This window comes from Nothobranchius furzeri, chromosome 4, assembly GCF_043380555.1.
Source record: "Nothobranchius furzeri strain GRZ-AD chromosome 4, NfurGRZ-RIMD1, whole genome shotgun sequence".
NCBI lineage: Eukaryota > Metazoa > Chordata > Actinopteri > Cyprinodontiformes > Nothobranchiidae > Nothobranchius > Nothobranchius furzeri.
Genome location: NC_091744.1, coordinates 2,581,458 through 2,606,064, shown reverse-complemented (window position 1 = coordinate 2,606,064; position 24,607 = coordinate 2,581,458). Strand labels below are relative to the sequence as shown.

General features: G+C 41.1%; 1 protein-coding gene across 1 annotated transcript in view; it reads right to left on the bottom strand.

Annotated features, from left to right (window-relative positions):
- The window catches only part of LOC107391647 (phosphatidylinositol transfer protein cytoplasmic 1), a 117,871-nt gene that overhangs the window by 11,046 nt on the left and 82,218 nt on the right, over window positions 1-24,607 (bottom strand). The window contains exons 2-5 of the mRNA XM_015969050.3: window positions 21,934-22,082; window positions 11,306-11,394; window positions 6,603-6,610; window positions 2,504-2,575 (exon numbers count right to left, since the gene is read on the bottom strand). Coding sequence (XP_015824536.1) covers window positions 2,504-2,575; window positions 6,603-6,610; window positions 11,306-11,394; window positions 21,934-22,082 — 318 coding nt within the window. The remainder of the gene's footprint in view (window positions 1-2,503; window positions 2,576-6,602; window positions 6,611-11,305; window positions 11,395-21,933; window positions 22,083-24,607) is intronic.

Here is a 24,607-nt window from a genome sequence, read left to right as displayed (position 1 = left end):
AACATCACCTCTGCAGCTGCGTTGAAATTCACTACTCTGTAGAGGGTCCATAGAGGGTCAGAATACGTCATTAACTATTTTGCATATTTTGTGCCCAAAGGCTTTTGTATATTCGTGATGCTTCCTCTCGTGACGAATTATCTACTTTGCCATTATTGCAAGTTACCCTGTTGTCATGCTTTCTTGTAAAATATAACCAAACTTTTGAGCATTTGTGCCACTTAGAAGCCATGTTTCCTGCTTCCGTAAGCTACACAACGTGCACGGTGACGTCATTCATGCCGACTGGAATTGGTAAGGGGAATCGTTTGCAAAAGTGTCAAACGATTCCTAGATATTGAAACAATGGGAGCCGGTTCTCAATAAGAACCGGTTTAAGATTCCCACCCCAATTCTGGACACCTCCCTGGTGAGGTTTTCTGGGCATGTCCAACTGGAAGGAGACCTAAAGCACTTTTCTCAACCCTGGTCCTCAGGACCCACTGTCCTGTATGTTTTCCATGTTACCCTTTCAAACACCAGTGTTTCCCTGCTGCCACACACCTGACTTAAATGAATAAGTGATTAACAGGCATCTGCAGCACTTGATGTCCTCCTGTGGAGGCAATGTAAATGAGGTGTTCTGAAGAAGAAAACTTACAGATCAGTGGGTCCCAAGAACCAGGGTTGAGAAACACTGACCTAAAGGAAGACCCAGGACAAACTGGAGGGACTATGTTTATCAGCTGGCCAGGGAATGCCTTGGAATTCCCCCAGTGGACCTGGCCCAAGTGGCTGGGGATAGGGAAGTCTGGGCCTCTGTGCTTAGGCTGCTGCCCCCACGATGATAAGTGGACGAAAAAGGATGAATGGGACACCTGGGGACAATTTAGAGGTGTTAATGCATGAATTTGGGCTGTCGGAGGTAGCTGGAGTACTTGGACATTGGCTAATTTAGCATCTAGAGTTTCTTTCAGCTATCACCAGCTGGCTAGAAGGTAACTTCCTTCAGTTAGGCTCTGAAAAGACTGAATGTCTGATCATTGCCCCTGAGAGCATGGTTCCCCTGATTAGTCTAAAACTTGGTCATTTATCCTCTGCCGCCAAGACAAACTTAAGGAATTTGGGTGTTATTTTTTACCAATTAATGTGTCTTGAAGGTCACTCAAAAACGTTGGTCTGTAGCTGTTTTATCACTTAAGACATATCTCCAAACTGCAAAGGTTGATGTCAAAACATGAACTTGAAATGGTTATCCATGCTTTTATCTCCTCCCGTCTAGATGACTATAACACACTCTTCACATGTTTTAACAAAAAAGCACGTGGCCGCCTTTTTGGTCCAGAACTCTGCAGCGAGGCTCCTAACTGGAGCAAACAGAAGAGCACACATCACTCCTATTCTAATGTCTCTGCACTGGTTACCCATTAACTTTAGAGTTCCTTTTAGAATCTTGACTATAACTTTCAACGCTCTGCATGGTCAAGCTCCTCCCTATATTACTGAACTGTTAACGCCTTATGCTCCAACCCGAGCCCTCAGGTCCACACACCAGAACCTTCTAGCAGTTCCAAAGACCAGATACAAAAGTCGAGGTGATCACTCCTTCCAGACTGTTGCACCCCGACTCTGGAATGATCTTCCTTTATCTTTACGCAGTATTGACAGTCTGGACACTTTTAAAAAACAGCTAAAGACCCTTTTATTCAAAGCTGCTTTTACCTAAACATTTTATTTTCTTATTTTAAACTCAAATTTTTAATCTTTCATCTGTTTATGAAATTTTAGAATTTTATGACTTTTTCAGATGTTAATCTGATTCTGTTTTGAGAGCATTTTGATTTTATGATGTTAATCTATTTATGATTTTATGACTGTTTTATTTTGTTTTGATCTATGTGAAGCACTTTGTGATTCTATGTCTGTGATAAGTGCTATATAAATAAAACATACTTATCTTATTGAAGTGTTATGTCTTTTAAAAAAGTAAGGGAAAAGGTGAAACCAACTCAAACTTTTAAAAATGTGGACTTCATAATGTTTCCACTGTTTTTGCCCTTCATGAACCAGCAGCATTTTCCTCCAGCCCAGCAAAGAATCTGTGCTCAGCAATGGCTGAGAGTCACCATCCAAAACTGATGGAAATGTCTTGATTAGGACCATGATCCATACCAGAGATCAACACCCCTGAACATGAAGAGACGTATGTTTGTCCCTAAATATCAACCTTCAGCGGCAGCATGAAAAAGAGGTACTGAACAAGGACTAAAAGAGCATATTTCCAATGCTAATGAACGATGATGTTAAGCTAATTTAAGTCCAAACACAACATTACAGATTTGACGAAAACGAGAAAGTAAAATCTGTGCAGCAACTACAGTATCAGAATGCATCAGCTTTTAGGCCATCTGCAAACACGGCACAGGAGTCTCTTTTCCTGGAAAGTCTAACTGAGCAGCCAGGAGACCACAGATAGGCTGTGTGCTTCTTGTGTTTTGGTGATTCGGACAGACTGTGTACTTACATTGTCATTGCTTCCTTTGTTGTCCTCATATTTAGTCTCTATGTGAATGGAGAACTTGGGCAGGAAGGAGCACTGTGAGTCAAACACAAAAAATATGTAAAGCTATAAATGAAAAACAACATCACAGCCATCTTCGTTCTGCCTTTCATTGATTTCTATGTGTTTAAAGGTATTTTTATTTCAATACATTTGCAGTGTTCTCTAGTGTAAATCAATGCCTTATGAGTCATTAAAAATACTATGATGCTCCTGTTGAGATGCAGAAGTTAGCTGGTGCAGAGGTGTGCTGAAAACTGCAGGACTGCTCATTATTATATATGATATGCACACACCTCACTTCTGATTGGCTAACAGAACACGTTCAGTCATGTTGCAAATTCACTATCACCAGGACACTCTCTGCTCTCTCTCTTCACTGCAAAAAATGTTTTAAAGTCTTCCTGTGGGCGGGTGCGAGCCAAAATGGGTGAGGATATGAATGCAAATTCACAGTGTGACATCACTCCTAGATTTTCATTGTCTATTTTCTATCAGAATCTAAAGCAGGAGATAGGTGTAGGAGACTATTTTCATGTTCAGCCTGCATAAAAAACTCAAGAGTGACTGATTATAATCAGGTATAATCACTAAAAGTGGGGTTTCAATCAAAAACACATTTAAACTGAGCTGGTGTACAGCCTGTTGTACGTTTGTGACAAAGGCAAGCTTCTTTGCCCCTTATTAGAAATCTACTTAGAAGAAAAATGTAAAAATAAAAGCTTCCATTTTAAATGCCTTGCTGTAACATCTAAAAAATAGAAGCAGTGGCTGTCAAAGCTGCTGCTGTATGTGTGTTTACCAACTATAAAGATCAAGCTGTAGAAAGACACGAAAGACAAGTACAATTTTAGGGCTTTCTGTAATTTTTAAATAAAATAACAATCCTGCATGGGTGTATTTGTTGTACAATGAGTCATCTGTGAACACAAAATGCTCCTACACATAAACACTCAAAGAATGTCAAGAATCCAGTTGCTGTCAAAGCATTGCCGTCTTTCCCCGTTATTCTTGTCTGCAAAAACAGCGTGACTCATGCCGTCCACGTTTCTCTCCCTGCACCACAGCAGCCCTGTAGCCAAACCCATCAACACGTGTGTGTTTTATATGTGCTCATTTGCTCAGCCAAGACTTCATGTATTTAATGGGTTACGACCTATATGTATGTTGATGGTTGCGACAGGTCACACAGCCAAGACATGAAGGGTAGTTTGTAGGATGGGATCAGGGGTCTATCTGCAGCAGCATCGGTTTCGGCCAATGTTAGTCAGATTTTAGCGTATGGTATCGTTCTGATAAGTAGAACTGAGTCGATATTAACAATCAATGTTCATTTCCATCACGTTGCCATTTGACTGTGTTTCCGGAGGGGGAGGGGTTTAGCTATGTGGTATTTTTAGGGAAATAAGACAGTGATAGTGATGTGGCGGAGGATTGCTGGGGTGTTTAACTGAAGCAGAGATGCAATGTAGGTGTTGCAGTCCCTTTTACACTGTCGTAAGTGTAGAGAAATATGTATAATATCAGAAAATATCGGTTATTGAGCATAAGAGCAATGACGTGCCCACCATGTGACCAGAGTGTTGAAGGTCCACGCCCCCAGCCCTGTCCCAGTCAGTGTATCCTTGGACAGACACTTCATGTTAGTGGTCGAGGGAACCAGTGGCACAAGGTTCATCTGCCTCTGTCAGTGGCCACCCCCAGGGCAGCCGTGGCCAAATTGTAGTGCATCGCCATCAGTGTGTGAATGACTATTGTGTTGTAAAGCACCTTGGCAGGCTGTATAACACTAGAAGGTGCCATATACCTTCTCAGTGGCGTAGTTGTATGTGTCCACCCTGGGACTGGGAGCTCAGGGTTCAAATCTGGTTGGGTCATAAATATTTAGGAATAATCAAAATAAAGCAACTTTGAATGCAATTTAGACTGATGAAGGATTTATTTAAAGAACAAGTCATCCCCTACCAGATTATTACTCAACTCCCACTTCCTGTTTGAAAAATGCAACAAATGCTGTTGCCTTGCAGACCGAGAGGGCGGAGCCACTAACAAATACATACACACATAGGCTCACAATGACATTGTGACATCATATGGTACCAGCTAACATTCTAGGGTACCTCTTAGCCAATAGCAATGGCAGATTTAAATTCAAACGCAGTGCAGAGTTTTTACCTGACAACGGCACAACACTGACAGTTTTAGGCAGACAATTAAAATTTTAACAAAAATGCACTAAAGTGCAAAACTATTACACGTGTCGGCAGCACAATTAGACACACATTTATTTAGTTTATCAGGAAAAAAAAAGTTGATTTGGGGTGACTTGCTCTTTAAGCACCAAAATCCACAGACATCTGTTATTCGAATGAAACCAACACAAGTGTAATTTTGTGAATTCAATGTTTTGTCCAAACTGGAGATTTGAGTTAAATCTTGAGAGATGAAAAAGTTGGAAGGCTGTGTCTGTGTGTCTTCACCAAGTGTCAACCCTGGACACCCAGAACTACTCCCAACACGGAAGTGCCAAAACTTACAGTTCCACTCTCATGGATTCCCATGTTCAAAATGCCAATTTCACAGCAGAAAAAAACATGTTTACAGCCTGGTTCAAGAAAACCTTTTAGGTTTAACATGCTTAGTTTACAGTCATGACAACTCTGAGGGGAGTGAATATTTTCGTCACTTTTTCTTAACTGCAATTAAATGCTTGAAGCTATAAATAATTACATTTGATTGGCAGGTAGCATGAGCGTCAGAGCTAGTGCTAGCGGCTAGCTCCAGGGAAGACCTCAGCCTGAGACTCAAGTTAATAGGTGTTTGGCCATTACAACTCTATGAACTTCAGTTGTGTCCTCTGGGTTTGTGTTTGGATGTTAATCATGGAACTATTTGGACAAGGATGACAAGGAGTGGTTGTGGTTGCACCAAGAGATCATCCATGAAGTCTCTGTTTCCTTTTTATCAATAAGTAAAATTATATTTCTGTACTTTATTTTGCTGGTTGAATGGGAGGAAATATTGTCCATTTAACATAACACTTGTTAGTCAGAGATGGGTGGAAATATAAAATTTTGGAGTTGCTGTTAGGTGGATAACGAAACAAGAGTTAGGTAAGCTGATCGAGGATAGTAGAGGCTTTTGGGCTTCGCTTGTCCACCGCGGTCAAAGATCAGCGAGGTTGCCGTTGCGAAAGAGGGGTTTGCTGGGATTCGGTACCATCTCTCCCTTAAACGGTATCTGCCCTGCACTCAGGGATCTGTGAATCTGCCGCTCAATCCACCCGGATGCAGTCCAGTGAGGCAGGCGCCTGGTTTCTCCTGTCTCCTGGCCAGAAGTGCCTTGACTTTGGAGTTTCTAACAGTGTTTTTTCCTCTTCAAAAGCACCCGAAAAACTCTGTTAGCTTCAGGTTAGCGTGTGGCTAATGTTCCAATGATCTCCGACCTTGGAGGAAGAGCTGTTCACCAGCTTACATGAGCGACCTGGGTGCCCAGCTCTGATTGCAGCGGTCTGAGGCTCTGCTTGTAGTTTAACAGTCAACATTAGAGCTCCACAGGTAACCAACCTGGCTACAGCCCCACATGGAAGCCAGGCGGTCGCGCGGGTCAGCTACCCCGGAGCTTCGGCTAAGCTTTGGGGATTAGCTCAGTCGCTAGTAGCTACATTGGTTCATTTGCTCCCACCTTCAGAGCCCCACTCTCAGCTCCACCTCTTTTCTCATTTTTGGATTGTCTGGGCGTGATGTAATGTGTGACATGACCAAGATGGCGGTGGTGGGAACCTCCCATTTTGTGGAATTTAGAAAATTAAGAGAGAAATGTGCGGGCTATGTCCAGTATCTACATCTACGGTCTTCAAGCAACAAAATGTCTCCTACCCTGGGATGAAAATGTACTTCACACATCAGTGATTAACTTGGGAAGGTTCTGCTTATTGCAAATAGCTTCTAATATTTATTAGTTCGTACTATATGATTATAAGCCTACGATAATTGTGACTCTGGGCTTGTTCTCATTTTAACAAATTGCTGGAGCTGTTGTGAACTGCACTGAGGATACTTACAGTGTATTCTTCAGATCAAAGCACAACGACAGACGGACATCAGGTTGGAGTAGAAAAAGAACACAAGAGAGACCCAATTAGTTTAATGACCATGAACAAAAGTCTTCTGTATGAAAATAAAAGGCAAGGATGCAATGTTCCAACTATTCGGACATGTAAGAAAGTAAAGTTTACATCTACATCAGATTCCTTAAAAATTATATCAGAACTAATTCCTTCAAAAGTATAAAATATATTTAAAAAAAATTCACACAAGAAAATCAATTCAAGGCTTTTGAGAAGTCCTCCAAGTGTTTATCTGAATAAGGTCTCCAGCGAGCAGCTTTTCAAAGCAATCAAATAAAAGTTAAAACACGTAGAACATCTCTTTTTCACGTGTTGTTCACTCACATCTAAAACTAATCTCCTTCGTCCTGTAACATTTCTTTTTAATGGTGAGAATCATTTAAGCAGCAGAGAAACATGTGCAGGATACAGCAGGAATGATTGTTGCACTTCGGATTACGGCTTGCCTCTAATCTGGGTGATTCACACACAGAAGATGAATCCACCACTGTGCTCAGTGTAAGAGCGTCAAGACAAGCACATGGATGAAGACGGTAAACATGTTTGTGTGTTGGGTGCGTTTTCTCTGAGAGCGACATGCTTATCCTTACAGGACAGTAACCAATGGAGAGGCTAGATTTCTTGTGCCTTCTTGTGATCTAATGTGTCTCTAAATGTTGCATGTCAGCACCAAAGGCCCTCAGGGATCAATAGCACCTTTCCCAAAGATCTTGTCTCACATGTATATTTATGCTGTTTAAAATTATACTTTATTGATCATTGTTGATCAATGTTTCAATCGCCTCTTGCTCTTATCTGCAGAAGTCACTGACCCTAGTATATCTTTAATTAACATTTTGCTTAGGATCATATCAACGTTTCTGTTTAAAGGACAGCAGTAGCTCAGGAGGTAAAGCAGGTTGTCTAGTAATCAAAAGGTTGCAGGTTTGAATGCTGCTGTTGTGTCCTTGGGCAAGACACTTAACATGCATTGCCTGCTGGTGGTGGTCAGAGGGACCGGTGGCACCTGTGTTCAACAGGCCTTGCCTCTGTCAGTGCGTCCCAAGGCAGCTGTGGCTACATCGTAGCTCATCACCATCAGCGTGTGAATGGGTAGATGACTGATTGTGTTGTGAAGCGCCTTGGGGGGGGGGGGGGGGGGGGGGGTTGTAGAACCCTAATGCCACTTACACCAGGGGTGCCCAATCCTGCTCCTCGAGAGCCAGTATCCAGCATGTTTTAGTTTTAATTCTGTTTCAACACACCTGATTTCAATCAGCAGGTGATTAACAGGCTTCTGCAGAGCCTGATCAGATGCTGCACAGATGATTCAACCAGTTAATCAAGAGTGTTGGAGCAGAAAAACCACAAAACCTGCTGGATACCGGCCCTCCAGGACCAGGATTGGGCACCCCTGACTTACACACTTGCATCGGCTCCACTGCACTCTGCTCTGCTCTGCCCACCCCAACCTCACCGCGTTCATTCCACACTTGAGCACATAGGTGGTCTGTGATGTCTTGAGCGCATCTCCGAGCATGTGGGTGGGGAAACAGAGCGCAGAGAAGTCAGCGGTATCTCCATAAATAAACAAAAGCGGCCTGAGCAGTCTTTTGGTGACTCTTTGACTGATTTTGCATCCTTCATTGCTGAGTCTTGCATTACTGTGTGTGTGTGTGTGTGTGTGTGTGTGTGTGTGTGTGTGTGTGTGTGTGTGTGTGTGTGTGTGTGTGTGTGTGTGTGTGTGTGTGTGTGTGTGTGTGCACGTGCACTCCTCACAGAAGTGAGAGAGAGTAAAACAGCTCAGTGAAAGGCTTGTTAACTCCACAGCATCCAGAATGATAACGAATTGTGTATGCGGGAAGCCCCCACAGGCTGATTCTGTCTGCCAATTGGAGGCTACCCTTAATAGTAGGCATGATTTTGAGCTGGTCAGTCAGTCAGCAGTGGTCGTATTGGACCAGTTCCACTCCTGGCAGACCGCCTCAGGAAGAGGGCTGAAAAGACGTCCAGTAGCACGCGGGACAATCAAAGGCTATCTAATGAGAACAATCCCAACCCAGTCCAGGCGAGGTGGAGTCGTTGCTAGCGTGTAAGTGCCAGAAAAAGACGTTATTCAAATTGCCATTTAAAGGTGTTGAAAACTCCTTTAATCAATGCACTTGCAGTGGTCTTTAGTAGGAATGAACGCCTTGTAAGATGAAATCGAGCCTTGAGTTCTTCTGTGTGGCGGAGATGCTAATGCTAACGGATAGCTTCTACCAGCTGAGACATTCTCTGCTGATTTCTGGAAGCTAAACCAACAACAGCCTTCCCCATTGTGAGCCAAGATGGATGAGTCCATGAATGTTAAGTGACAGTGTGATGTAGATCTGTCAGGCTTTTCAAATCCTAGAGTTTCATCATCTATGTTCTATCAGAAATTAATGCAACCTCCACGAAAAGCTCAGAGTGACACATTATAATCAGAAATAATCATTTAAAAATGTTTTTTCAGTGTTCCACACCTTTAAAGGGACTCCAGGGACTTTAGTTGTCCGTGACTTCAAATGGTGTTTTACCTTTTGGGACCCTAGTAGTTTGTCCTAAAGTTGAAGTGGTAGCAGACAGCTAGAAACCTCTCACATCCATGTTATGTAGCTAAATACTTGAGTGTGTTATGAGCAGTATTGGGAAAGTTACTTTAAAAAAGTAATTAGTTATAGTTACTAATTACTTTGTCAAAAAAGTAACTCAGTTACTGAGTTACAAGATTATAAAAGTAACTAATTACCAAGAAAAAAAAACTACTTAGTTACTTTTTTCATTAAAGAATGCAAGAAAAATGGGTTAATTGAACTTACTTAATTTACTATAAATGACTACAATAGTGAAATATAAATGACTAATGGCTGGAACATAACAAAATGTATGCCCAAATGTTTTTTAGAAACCTGAATAATTTAAATAAATAAGAACTTAACAGGAGGAACTACTAATAGGAACATTACACTTATCTAGACTATTGAAAGGTCACTGTGTGATATTTAACAAGACCCCAATCAGCTAAAATTTAAAATTGCAAATAGAAACACCTGTAAATGTTCCCGAGCCTTTAAATGGTCTCTCAGTCTAGTTAAATTACAGAAATGAATGTAGTTTTGCACAGTATTTTAATTTTTCCAGCTTCACATAATTGTCTGTTATTAGTAGCATTTCTGTTGCTGGTAATCTAGTAATGAATGAATGAACAAATAAATAAATAAATAAATACAATCCTTTAAAATGACACTAGAAGAGGCACAAGCCTGATGGAGGACTTACATTTACTAACTTGGGTCAGACCCGACCACAGAAGGGCTGAAGCTGGGTGGTAAACACACACAGGTAGTTCTAATAACACCTGAGCTCCATGACGTCTGAGACTGATGCATCAGTGTTACAGCGGGACTAAAGACACGATCAGAAACAGGTTACAGCTGGATGATCTAGGAAGGTAGAAGATCAGGACGTCTGAGCAGTGAACAGGTGAGCGGACCTTCAGGACGCCCCGTTGTCACGCTAAGAAGGGCAGCAGTAGACTATTCATCACGTCTTCCTCGTTCCTCACGGGCCGTGATGCGCTTGGATGAAAACATCTGCCTCTTTAGCTCCTGATCAGCTGATGACAGCTTCAACACACCGCGCTGCTTAACGCACGCATTTTCTTATCAGTAACAGAAACGGCGTTTTGATAAAAGAGGACGGTAATTAATTAGTTTGCTCGTTACTGAAAAATAATTTTTTTTAGTAATGCAGTTATTTTAAATTATGATTATTCCCATCACTGCTCTGTTGTGTTTACAGCATGCAGTGACAGTGAGAACACTGAGGGTCTCCGCCCACCCGGCCAATCATCATGGTGTTTGTAAGCGCGTTACCGACACCTCTCTCTCCCTGGCTGCAGCTGAAGTGTGGCGGTCAGAAATCCTCACACTGTTGCTCAACGTTCAACAAGCACATAGTAACGCACAGCCTTCCGTCCCCAGTAACGGCGTTGCAACAGTGGGATAAGTAATTAATTAGATTATTCCGTTACCCAAAAAAAGAATGCCGTTATTTTAAACGGTGTTATTCCCATCACTGGTTATGAGTGGAGGACCCAGGGAAGTGAGGAGGTGCTGTGGGTCGGTGGGGCAGACAACCAGATGGTACAATGGTTGCTTTCGCTCCAACATGTGTTATCATTCCGAAGTGTGTAAATTATTTAATTAGATATGTGTGTTTTAACAGCACTTTGAATATTCAAAAATCACTACCCATCCTGAATATTTACGGGATTGATTATTGCACCTGAAAACACCCTCAGCTGGAAACTGAGCTCACAAACAGACAACATATTTCCACAGTTATCAGAAGCTTTGATGAATAATACATTTTCAGCTTTTCCTAATATGTGTTAAAATGTGCTTGGATCACATTTCCCCTTAGGTTATTTCACACCATTTCAATGTGCTACACACACATTTAGTGAAGTGTTTTACATCAAGTGGCAAGTAGTAAGTAAAATGTGTCTTGGCATGAATTCCTGCAAAAACTATCAGAAAAGTGGACCTTAAAAAGCAGTGACTCAGTTTCTATACCTGGTAAACACTTGAGAGGTAAAGTGTTCCAACAGGGCTCTTATACGGTTTACTTACCTGTAATGGTGTATGGGTAGTAGTTCCATGCTTTCTCTGTGACATAGAAGATTTTAGGAACCACTGCTCGAGCCCAGCTGGGTAATTTACTGCAGAGATGAAGAGATACACAGATTAGGAAAGACTGAGCTTGAACAATAGGAGGAGGACAGGGAGTGAAATTGCTTTCTTTATCATAGCAATCAATACAAACTTTGCTGTGTCTCACAGCAGAAAACAGAGTTGACTTTGGTGGAGGCATGAAAAGAAAGTCTTTTAACAGCTTTGATTCAAGGAATGTACCTTCAGTTCTGGTAATGAATTAATCTCTGAAATGAAATACTCACGCTGTTAGCTTTGTTGAATTTTATTTATACTATCAGACTATGATAGTATGATAGTATTAGTTGTATACAAGTAAACATCGACCCCTTGTCAGATTCAGTGCAAGCTTTCATCTTTAAGGTACTTTAAGTTACACTCGCGTTTAAATATGTTTTATAAATAAAGGTTCTCAAAACCATTTTAATACGTCTTGGAGTTCCACAAGGTTGTGTCATTAGACCATTATCATTCCCCCGATATATGCAGCAGTTAGGCAACAATATAAAGACAGCATTAAATAAAGGTGTTTTTCTCTGCTTATTATCCTCTAGTAACCTCAAAAAAACAAATAACTTATAAAACTTACTTTTAATTCCATATTCAAGACTAGATGTGTTTTTGCTCCTGAGCACAATAAAACTGCACAATCTAATGATTTACTTAAACTAGAATGATTTCGCATTCCAACATTTCTGTGAGGAGCCATTAAATAATTATTGATCAGAGTGTTTTCTTTAATTAGGACATATAGCAACTTTCTAGTACTTTCTATTTTCATCTATGGTCTATCACCAGTTTTGAGAGACTTTATTACCAGAGTATTGAAGAAAAACTCTTGCGTAAATTCATTTCTTTCCTGGCTGAATTATTCCATTTTTACACACTAAAAGGATGTCAAAATATTACTTGAACAATTCTCACCTGTGAACGTTTATCTTAAAAAGATTATCACATTTGTATAGATGTTAAAGTTGCTTTCTATTCAAACAGAGAGCATTTCACACTCCGACTACAGAAATCCTAAAGTACAGCTGCAAGCAGATTCTTCAGTTTTCAGGTTCTTTTATGTAACCACCTCCTGGTAAGGATTTGGGAGATTTGGGCGTAGAACTTTCCACTAAGAAAAATCTTCTAGTTATGACTGACTTTGGATACCATACACAGGCTAATGGAAGGTAAAAAAAAAAAAAAAAATCCTTATGCCGTTGAAATATCTCTTTGCTCTCAGTGAAATGTGAATGTTAATATTACTGTAAGAAATGTGTCTTTCAGTCCTTTTGGTCCCTTTTCTGTCATCTTAGCATCCGTTCACTCAGGACAGTCTGGTTCTGCTGCAACCAGACATAGATATAGGCTGCAACCCACGCATTTTTCTTAATAGGAACCTTTTTTAAATATCATTTTTGTTATTTGTTAAATAATTGCATTAAATAAATTTCATTATAATTACTGAAACAATCTAGACTGTCATTTGCCAAAGCAAAATAAGTTTGCTTTGCATGTCGGTCTAGCAACGCTCCATTGGAACCTCTGTAGCCTCGGCCAGTATTGTGGCTGGTCAATCACAGCTCGTTTTTTTAGAACAACAATGTACTTTTGTCTTCTTTTCTGCTTCTTCCACGATGTACGGTGGACTGTCCCACTGACTGGCATCCATAGCGATTCAATGACAAACCTCTATTGGTTTGGTGGGCCAATCATAGCACTCTGTTGGTGGGCAGGATGTTACTGAAAAATTAAAGATGGCAACTGTTTGTTTGAAAGGGCTTTGGCATCAACTTTGGACTATTTTGACTTGGGCTTTTCTTTGAGTCAAGAGCAGATTGAGGTACTTAAGGTTATTTAGAAAAAGGATGTATTTGAATGGTCTTTGACAGACTACAGCCGACTGCCTCGTTGACTGACGTCCGTAGCGTTATTTGTTATCCAATAGCATGTGGAGACGGTTTGAAAGACAACCATAGATCCTGCCCCATGTCTGAGAGCCATGGCCAGACTGTATATTCACATATATAGTCTGGCTTGCCAGGCTAGAAACAGAGTGTATTGAACGATAATAATCTGGAATATATTGAAATGAATTGGACTGTATATAACTGGATTTGAATAAGAAAATTCTCTTTTTTGTAACATGTTCCACGTTTTATATTTGATAGGAACTGAATTCATCTAAAAAATAATAATGAACAGAAACATTTTCACAGGTTAATAAAATATTCTGATTATGATGTTCTGCTGTTAATGCTTATTTTGATGTATTTTTTGCTGCTAACGTGTTTGACAGGAAAGGTCAGATTTGCCAAAAGTCTGTTATGTTTGCATGAAGCCTTTGTTTTTCACAAATTAATTTTATTATAAAATAATGAGTTCATTATGAAGGTGCTAGATAACAGTTTATTTTTACCTTATCTTTCATACCTGATTAAACTAATATACTGTTAGTTGAATTTATATTTTTTAGGTCTCCCAATGAGAAAAAATCAAATAAATCCGCTGAGAAAATGTTAAACTGTTCTTTAAACACAACCCTTAGATATTTCTGAGCCATTAAGCCTCTTTGGCAGCCAGAACCTGTCTGTGATGTCTACAGTGAGCTCACAGAACATCAGTCTTCAGTCAGTGTGTGCACTCGGGGCTTAATGCACCAGGGTGCATTGTTGGCATTCCCTAAACTTTAAACTGTTAGGGTAAAAGCTTATTAAGACACAACTGAGAACTAAATTCGGAGGGAATGTAAAAACACATCCTATACTCAGTCTTCATCTCCACAGAAAACTGTTTCTATAGAAGGACAAAAATGGCACCCGGTGGATCATGACAGCTGTGAGTAAAAATCAGCCCTTGACTGTGATATTTCGTTAGCGTTGGCAGGCTCCATTATTCTCTCCCCCAACCAGAAAGGCTGACACTTCTCCTACGCCTCCATCTGCTGATTGCTCCCATTCCCTCCTTGTACATTTAAAGATTCAGCCCAGTAGCTGCTGGGACACACGGCTCACGTCGCCAAGCAAGCACAACGGATGGCAGCTTTCACAAAAACACTGGTGTATGTATTTAAACAACGTTTTCTTCAACTGTGTCATAAATCTCCCCTTTTTTTAAAGAAAAGTTACGGAGGGGAGAAAACTTACAAAAGGTGCTTGGTTTGAGTAGAATTAAGCACAAGTTTGACATTTATTGTACAAAAGAGTTTGTTAGGTGGAACTAAAGTGGTTGAAGTCCAGACTGACTTCCCTGCTGGTAAATCAGTGTTTAATGTTTGGTTGTTGTAGAACCAGTTGGACAAAGTTTAAATTGTAGAGATGACAGCTAAATGGAGCAAAGTCCCTTTTTTCATTCTCCACAGACCCTATTTGTTACATTTGCTGAATTTACCAGTGCACTGAGTAAACTCATGAGTTTTGTTACAAAATTAAAACAAATAATTGATTCTCTTACAGCCTGGCTCGTGGGACTGCAACAAAAGGAGGAGGTCAGGACACAAGGTTAATGTTTAAGAGTATATTTTTTTTATTAAAACCAAGCCTCTAACCCCCAAATTCCACTACCTCCACTCCGCTCCGCTCCGACACGAATGCCGGAGCAAAATCGGTCCCGTTCTAGTCAATCAGAGCAATTCCACTACTGCGGCCGTGCTCCGGCAGTGCAGCGCCGTGCGCCGCCCTCTGTTCCGGCGTCCAGCAAAAATAGAATCGATCCTATTTTTGCCGGATGCCGGAGCACCTCCGCAGTAAATGGACAGAAATCACCACCGCCCAACATGAAAAGGAGCAAGCACAACTTCCGTTTTTCACAATAAATCGATAAACAAAAGGCGTTTTTTGTTTCATATGCACAGGTTTAACAACTTTTAACAACTATCAATAGCGGCTGAAGTTGAAATGCACAAAAGTAAGCCATAAATACAGTTTCCACTATCAAAGTAGTCACACTTTGTTGATCCAAACACTGCTGATCTCTCAACACAAATGATGGGCAGATTAAACAGTTCATTTCGATGCTTCTCCCACACAACGGGTGTTTGGATCTAACTTCCGCGTTTATTGCTCGGACTGTATCGCAAGATCTCGAAAATCCTGCGCATGCCTGTTTGCCCACCTCAGGTCTCCGCACCGGAGCGGAGCCGTTGTAGAGCGGGTAGCAGTAAAAATTGAGTTTGGAAGCGAGCGGCTGCGGAAGGCGGGGGCGGACCGGAGCGGAGCGGAGGTAGTGGAATTTGGGGGTTAGAGGTGGCCTCTTAGAGGCCTCACCAAAAATGCCACACAGGCAAGAGCTACCAAAGGTGCTCCCTCTGATCAGCCTCAACTCCTGATCCTCCTGAGTCCCTTCAACTTGCACTTAGCATCCTCTTTGGCTGCACAGGTGCAGCCACTCATAAAATGCAGGCTGCACACAGCTACACCATTAATAAAGCAGAAGGGCGTCGGCAGAAACATCTGAAGCAGCCAGTCAGCTGGTTGCACTGGCACAGCAGTCCCCTAAGAGGATGGGTTCTTTGTTTTCTTCCAGTAGCAGGGGTTGTAACAATTCACTTTTGATTTAATAAAGATAGTCTTCCTTTGTCCATGGGAAGTACTTTCATTTAAAGCTTAAAGGTGTGGAAAACTCATTTAATCAATACATTTGCAGAGGTCTATATTTGGAACGAATGCCTTGTAAGTCGTGCTCAGCCTGGAGGAGCTTCTGCTGTGTGGTGAAGTTGCTAATGCTAACGGTTAACTTCTATTAGTCGAGAAGTTGTCTGCCAATTATTGGATTGCTGGAACAACAGTCTTCCTCTTCGCAACTCATGATGGGTGAGTCCACAAATGTTAAGTAACCGTGTGATGTCACGCTGTCAGGCTTTTTAAATCCTAGAGTTTCACCGTGCATTTTCATTCATATATCAGAAGCTAAAAAACTAGTTTTCTTGTCCGGGGATTGGACCGCCAAGGCTCCCGCCTTGGTCTGCCACCCGATTCACATTGCACCGGACCCTTCATGTTCCTCCTGCGGGTGGTGGGTCCACAGTTGGACGAGCCCATGTATCCGGTTCGGGCTGGGCCCGGCCGGGCCCCATGGGCGAAAGCCCGGCCACCAGGCGCTCGCTCACGGGCCCCAACCCCAGGCCTGGCTCCAGGGTGGGACCCCGGTAACCCTCCGGGCCGGGTACTCCGACTCTTCGTTTTCACCGCCATGAAAGATCCTTCGAACCGTTCTTTGTCTCACCCTTCACCTAAGACCAATTTGTCATGGGAGACCCTACCAGGGGCACTAAGTGCCCCAGACAACATAGCTCCTAGGATCATTAGGGCACTCAAACTCCTCCACCACGATAAGGTGACGGTTCAAGGATCCTCCGGATCGAAAGGAGCCAGTTGAGGTGGTTTGGGCATCTGGTCAGGATGCCTCCTGGACGCCTCCCCGGGGAGGTGTTTCGGGCATGTCCTGCCGGCAGAAGGCCCCCGGGTCGACCCAGGACACGTTGGAGAAGTTACATCTCCAATCTGGTCCGGGAACGCCTTGGGGTCCTGCCGGAGGAGCTGGTGGACAAGGCCGGGGAGAGGACGGCCTGGAGCTCCCTAGTTGGGATGCTGCCCCCGCGACCCGGACCCGGATAAGCGGAGGAAGACGACGACGACGACGACGATATCAGAAGCTAATGCAGGAGGCAGGTGTAGGAGACTGTTTTCATGTTCCGCCTGCATAAAAAACTCAGAGTGGCCGATTATAATCAGAAATAATCATTTAAAAAAATGGGTTTTCCGTGAACCACACATTTAAACATCAAACACATTTTAAAAAGTATGCTTACCACTTGCTTGGTTTTAGACAAACCCAGGCTTTTCCACTGGATGTGTAATGTAATATATGCTTTTTACCCCACGACCTTAATGGTGCGTCCCTTTCTACAGGAAGTGCTTTAGCCGTACGGCGGATGGGGGCACATTCCAAAGCAGCTGGTCCTACAAGGAAAATTGCAGGATCCCTCTTGATTTTGCCAGTTCATAATCAAGGAGAAAGAGAGCAGCACATATCCAAAAGGTTTGTTGTTTATTTTCTGTGTTTTTCCTTTTTATTTGGCCATGGAAGTGCCACAAGAAATTACCTAGAACTTTAATAGTTAAGCAATAAGAAATCTGTATATGTGTCTTTTATTCTGAAAGTTTCCAGATACTGTACACTGTTCCTGTGTTTGATTTTTTTTATGTGGCCCAAACTGAACTTGCATTAAAAAATAGACCAGAGGCATACATTTTGCACAGAGCCACGACACAATGCTTCCGGGGTACGTTCGAGATACGCTGCTCCACGTTCGGTGGAAACAAGCCCATTGATCATAACAATTGCTATTAGGTTACGTGATTATTACATATCTAGTGGAAAGCTGGGATAAGATGATCTTAAGTACAGAAATGAAGCTGTTTATATCAAATTTTGATAAATGAACTATGCTTAATCTCACCTGATATTGGAAATCGTGCAAACTATTAATGTTGACAGTGTTACAACTAACACAGGAAATTACAGCTCAACATCTGTAAAGTTGACTGAATTTCATCTATTTTTGCATTTGCCAAGATTAATTTCTATGGTAGCCATCTTGAAATGGACTGACTTCAAAAGAAGTCCATTAAAATCCATCAAGTGGTTCGTGACAAAAGCACATAGAGGCAGGCAAAAACATTACTGACCACCACTCAGCAGTGGGTGGTTTGGCATAATTCCATACTAACATTTAAAAACTCTTTTATTGGTAAAATGTTTATTGTTATTCCAACTGTTCTAAACCAATATGGGGCAAACAAACAGTGAGAAAAAGCCTGAAGGAAAAACGCAAACTCAGCTGGCTTTGCTTTCTTTTCCCCGTCTGCAGGGCAGAGGTGTGCTGACTCAGCATAATTTTTCCCACAAGAAAGCGAACGCTGACACAGGTATTTGTTCTCAGACAAATCGCCTACAGTGTCTTCTCCATGCTACTATTTTCTACTTTGGTCTTATTTTGCTTTTGTTGTTTTGTTTCATTTCTTTCACTTATGAAGTAAACTGTGATACAATGGAGAGGGAGATTGTGTGAACACTGTCTTTGATCTGTTGAGCCTCTGAGAAGTGTCACAACTTGTGAACCATCTGCTTTAAAAAGACAAGATTCTAAGGTGACGCTTATTTTTCATGACTAATCCTGGAAAATACTTCTAGTTCTTCAAGATTATTCTCCACCGGGAATGAAATGCTCTGCAGAGATTCCACAGAGTTCAATGCTGATCGATCCCTATGCTAAGCCTTCGGCGTGTGCTTCTACAGGGAGACAAATGCAATTATTCAAGTGTGCTTAGTGCATCCATTCATCAACTTTTAGCTTTCTAATGACACCAGCCTCCAACCAAGGCAACATTCCAGACGGAGTTCATTCCAAACGGAATGCATTACCTCTTGCTCCAATGGAATGTTAACTTGTGCTATTGGCTGTAGTACCCTGTCTAACATTGGTTATAAAGCTTAGCCGGACGTATGCTGCGGGGATTTTTCACTCATTGCATTCAGCTCCATCTCAAATTGTACGACTTCCTCGCAGAGCAAAGTTAACGAGTCATGTTCTCACCCAGAAGACCCAGAAGCTGCTGTGTTGTTATTGATGTCTGTTGTCCTTCAGCTGTAGTATGACACGCAGGGGTTTATGGTGGTTGGAGAAGGAAAACGAAAGGAAGGAACTAAGACAACATTTTGTGACCAGTTATATTTAAAGGGACACTTTGCAACTTTTTCGTGGTTTATTTTTTATTTTTTCTTAAGCCAGTATGTGCTAAAATGACCCATTACAGGGTCTTGAAAGGACTCCCAGTCCCTAACGCCCCCCTGTGGCCAGAATATTCCACTTGCAACTTAGACTTAGGAAAAATTGAGCTGACATACCTGGTGCTGCAGTCTGGTTCCAGCACACTTCCTGCATATTTTAGATCATGAACACAGCTGATTTGTTTAATTTTTTTGACAAATGGCTCCTGTAGAAACTAATGAAGGGTGGGGAGACATTTCAGCTGTTGGACTAAAATGTTAAAAAGACAAACACACAGCTAGGAGATAGATTTTGCTTTTAGTTCTACAAATGAACACTAGAGGGTGCTAAAAGCAAGCCTGAACTGCCTAGTTCCCCTTTAACAAACATGGCAAATATGCTTTCTTGACTATCTTTGCCATTGTGTACAGCGAAAAGTGTAAAAACAAAAAGAAGCGTGGGCTGACACAAAAACAGCTGGCAGCCATGTTAACACTGGCGCTGTGTGAGCAGTTCTGGTACTTTTGGGTCACATCAACAGTGTGATGACCTAACAAGGGACAAGCAAAATATCAAACATGTTTAATATTCAGGCAACTTCACTTACTGATTGGGAGCCTGTCATGAGGCGTTAATCCCCTCTCGTTACCCTCGGTATGCTATACAAAACAAAATCGTCCCGACCTCATAGGTTATTGCACCAGAAGAAAATCGGCTCAGAATGGTCAAAAAAATAAAAATAAAACCCACAAATGTGTGTTTACAAACATCTTAGTTATTTATATGCAAAGTTCCAGCTTTGTGAAAAACCCAAACTTTATGGTCACGAGAACCAATTCAGCTTATGCTGTTTGCGTATTGTTATGCTGGTGTCTCAAAGTTTTGCTGTATTTTGATTTGAATATCTAGTTTTCTTTTTTGAAAATAACTTGTGATTTATATTTTTGTTGTCACTATAACTTAGGGGTGGCAATAAATTGGAAATTTATCGTAATCAAAATTGCGGACTCTTCTCGGGATCGTTTTTCCTATGTCAATAAATATGATAATAAAAAAATGAAAATATGTGTGTAGGTTGGCAACGTTCATGTCCCTTTAAGAAGCTGTACCACTTTAAGTCATGTAAAAATGTGACTCAGTGTAATACATGTGACAGCCCCATCTAGTGGACAACTTTTGTTTCTGCACATACCTGCAGTTATCGTCCATGTGACGCTATTCAGGTGAAATCCTCAATATATCGTGATATTGATTTTAGGCCATATCACCAAGTCCTACTGTAACTTTGCCAACTTTTGCTGCTGGTCCACATTACTCTCAGTTATTCAGCCGGGTAGGATGAGAAACAAATGAGCCTGTGTTTGGAAGCAGTACCCGGAAAAACAGTCCAGCTTGCTTTTACATTTTCACCTTAACTCATTCACTGCCATTGACGACTAAAGTCGTCATTTTAGATCCAACCGTTCACTGCCAATGACGACTAGTCGTCATTTGCATTTTTTTTTACTGTTTGAGCATCAGAACGAGCCCCCACGCTGAGAGAACAAACATCCCAACCCTGAAGCCGATCTTCATCCGCATACGTCACAGATCACATGATCAGGAAGCAGACCATCCATGTGTTTGGAGATCGTTTTGGGCCGTTCCTGTAAAAAAAAGTGAGGCGCGAACCGGAAAAGCGTCTGCCGATCACAATTCAACAATGGATTATGAAAGAACGGATAACGGTTGAAACACGCGGCTTCTTCCTGATGTAAGAGGTGAGTCTCCTCTTTGTTTTGGTTGTTTTGGCATCAACATCATGCTAGCGCACAACGTTCTGTGACTCTTAAAAAAACAGTAAAAAAGGTGAGAAACGCTGGCAGCGAAGGCCGTTAGCGATCAGGAAACGGCTGGCAGTGAATGAGTTAAGAAATGAATGATTTATTCCATCTCAACTATTCAAATAAATCATTTTTCACACAAACATTTAATGGCACAGGCATGCATTGTGCCATGCAGGCAGACACCACATTCGGTACTTCAGGATTTTAACACTTCATCTCATACCACATGGATTTCCCTAAAGTTTCAACAGACCTGTTGTTCCTGTGAGTTCAGAAACTGGAGATCAAGTCCCTGGTGCTATGCAAGCTGTTCCAACAATAAGAAAAAAGAAGCTAAAGGAAGGAAACAGTTGGCTAATTGGCCTTTTGATGAGCTGAAGTCTGTGGTGTTTGAAATCTTCCATAAACCAGCTGTGTGGGAAGCTTCTCATGCCATTTGTTATGAATTAACCGTTGCCATTGTTCTGCAAGATGTTTTCTTACTTTTAGCTGTTGAACCATTATGATGTTTTTGCGTATAAAACGCATCTAAGAATGAAATAACCTTCTTAACCCTTTGATGCATGAATTATTAAATCTTCAACCATGATTTTTTAAACAATTTTTTTCATTGGTCTTTGGGTGTGAATGAAACAAATTTCAACAAATATTTTTTGTAAAATTTTATAATTTACAAATAAGTGGACAGCATGCATTCTGAACATGAAATATGTTGGCTTGGCTTACTGAAGTCCAAATGGAGGGGCTCAAATGCAAAAAAGTCTTCAACAGCTGTGCTAAATAGCAAAAATAAATAAATAACAATTTTGAGTACCTGTCCACTGTAGTGACCATTATGCATCAAAGGGTTAAGATAAATATGAAGTTGATGTTCATAAAGAGACTAAATCAGGTTTTAATTTAAACATTTGGCAATCAGTCTAAACGTGAAGCAAACGGTGTCTAACGAGAGATCCACTGACCTGTTGAGGTAGACTCGTTTCTCTGTGAACTGTCCTTGGCCATGATTCGGGTCTTCAAACGGTTCATTTTGGACCACCTCCACGCCTTCCCCTCGATCACTCTGCTCATGGCTGTGTTTACTGATCATGTACAGCTGGCCGATCCGGTACTGTGAGACAGAAACGTGCAGGAGGCATGAGCTTATAAAATTGACTGTATTGTTGTCCCAGAATTGATCCGCGCATGATTGATAAAACTGAAGGAAAAGTTCTAACCCAAAGCTGAGCAGAGAAAACACAAAAGATTAAAAAACTAAAATTGTTCAGTTGATTATGTTCACGACAAACCTAAATGAGTGTGAACAACACATAAAATAAATATTGTGGCACATAATATGTGTAATAAATTATTTAAGTCTTTTCATTAAATTAACCATCTGTGTCGACATGAGGACAATTTATCTGGCTGCTATTCTTTTTTGTAATGGTGGGGAGGTTAGAATAACACGCAAAAAGTATGCTGCCTGGCAGCACAGTTGGTAGCACCGTTGCCTCTCAGCAAGAAGGTTGCAGGATTGAATCCTGGCGGGGGGTACAGGCAAAGCGCCTGGATCAGCACAGACAAGTCTGCTGCAGCAGAGTGGCAGCAGACAGCAGGATGTGGAGTCTTATTTCCTAATATTTGGACATCTCACCTCTGATTGGCTAACAGCAACGCAACTCTGCCACTGACTCCATTTGCTCTGCAACACTGATGTTGTATCTCCACAAATGACACAAGCCTGAAGGAGCTTCTGCCATGTGGTTCAGTTGCTAATGCTAACGGTTAGCTTCTGCTAGCGAAACGTTGAAAGCTGTTCCCAGGACACACACAAAAAAAAGGCAATCTCCGTTGCGAGCCAACCTTGCTGAAAATAACAGCATGCGTTGTGTTCTGGATGCTGGTATAACATGTGATGCTGGTAATTTATTAGATTCTGGACATGCATGCCAGGCCAGCATCCCGTCTTGGACCAGCATCAGAAATTATTAAAAATGTTGGGGGGTTTTTTCAGTGTTCCACACCTTTAACATGTTTTCTCCATGCATGCGTGGATTTTCTCCAGGTACTTCAGACCAAAAACATCCATGTTAAGTTACACTGTAGATCACTTTGAATAAAAGCATCTACAAAAAAATAAATAAAAACAGGTGTAAATAAGCTTTTTTAAGTCTGAATTTGGGGAATATTTATTTTATCATGAATAATTAAAACACAACCAACTGAACTCAATAGTTCAACTGGAATGTTTGCTTTGTAAAGTGCCTTAAGGTGGCTCTTAATATAGAAACAAATAAACTCAGTTGAATTAAATTGTTTGGAAATAACAACTACTCTTTTATTATTGCATTCATTTTTTGCAACCCCATGTTATTTTCCAGGGCTTTTATGAATACAATAAAATAAAACACAATTGTCAAGGATCAAGGGAAACGGTGGCCCTCCTCTCTGATTAATGTCGCCTTAACCCTTTGGTGCATAGTGGTCACTACAGTGGACAGGTACTCAAAATTGTTATTTATTAATTTTTGCTATTTAGCACAGCTGTTGAAGACTTTATTGCATGTGAGCCCCTCCATTTGAGCTTCAGCAAGTCAAGCCAACATATTTCATGTTCAGAATGCACGCTGTCCACTGAGATGGACATGTAATAAATTATTTGTAAATTAACAAAATGTTACAAAAATATTTGTTGAAATTTGTTTCATTCACACCTAAAGATGAATGAAAAAATTGTTTAAAAAATCATGGTTGAAGATTTCATAATTCATGCATCAAAGGGTTAATAAATGGTAGGATTTCAAGTTATTAACAGCACAAATCTTTGTTAATATGAAAATAACAAATGAGGGATGGCTAATAGAGAATAAAACAAGACACTAAATATCGCAAACAGATTTTTTAAAAGAGAAACAGGCTAATATTAGGGGAAAATACACATAAAAATTATTATTAGAATCATTTTATTGGTTGTAAAGCTTCCTGCTTGATAGCCACATGATTCCTTTTGTTCAGATCAGTAAGAAAAATAAACATGAAAGGCGAGGGCTGGGCTGTGGTAATGAAGCAGACTGAATCCAGCATAGTCCTCTGAATCACACATTTCTTCTTCCCCTGACCTTTACCTGACACAGCTGTAGGCTGAGTTGTGAAATGCTGTCAGGGGGAAATGTGAGGTGCTCACCTACCACAGCTCCCAGAGGGCTTCTCAGATTGTGTCAGCACCTAGCTGCTGCTGGAAACCCTCTGAAGAATCCAACCATTCAAAGGTAGGGGGTAGAATAAATAAAACAATTATGTAGAACCCAAAGCTTATTTACCCAGGACTGGAGAGAAGACAAACACATTCTGGATGTGTTGGCAGGTTTTATTTTTAACATTTCAAAAAGAAACCAAACTCATTTATTTGCATATGAATAAATCAATAAATAAATGTGATTTATCATGAAAAATCTAATAAAAGTACAATTTATCAGGAATTTTTCTGACCTTCTACATTTAAAAACACCCAACCACCTCAGCATGTGCATAAAGTGTGCTGGGTTTATCTGATGCAGCCATAAGCATAATGGCTGAAAGCTGAAATAAAAAGGCTGAAAGCCTTCCCCGTCGCGGGTCAGGATGGGTGAGTCCATGAATGTTAAGTGAAAGTGT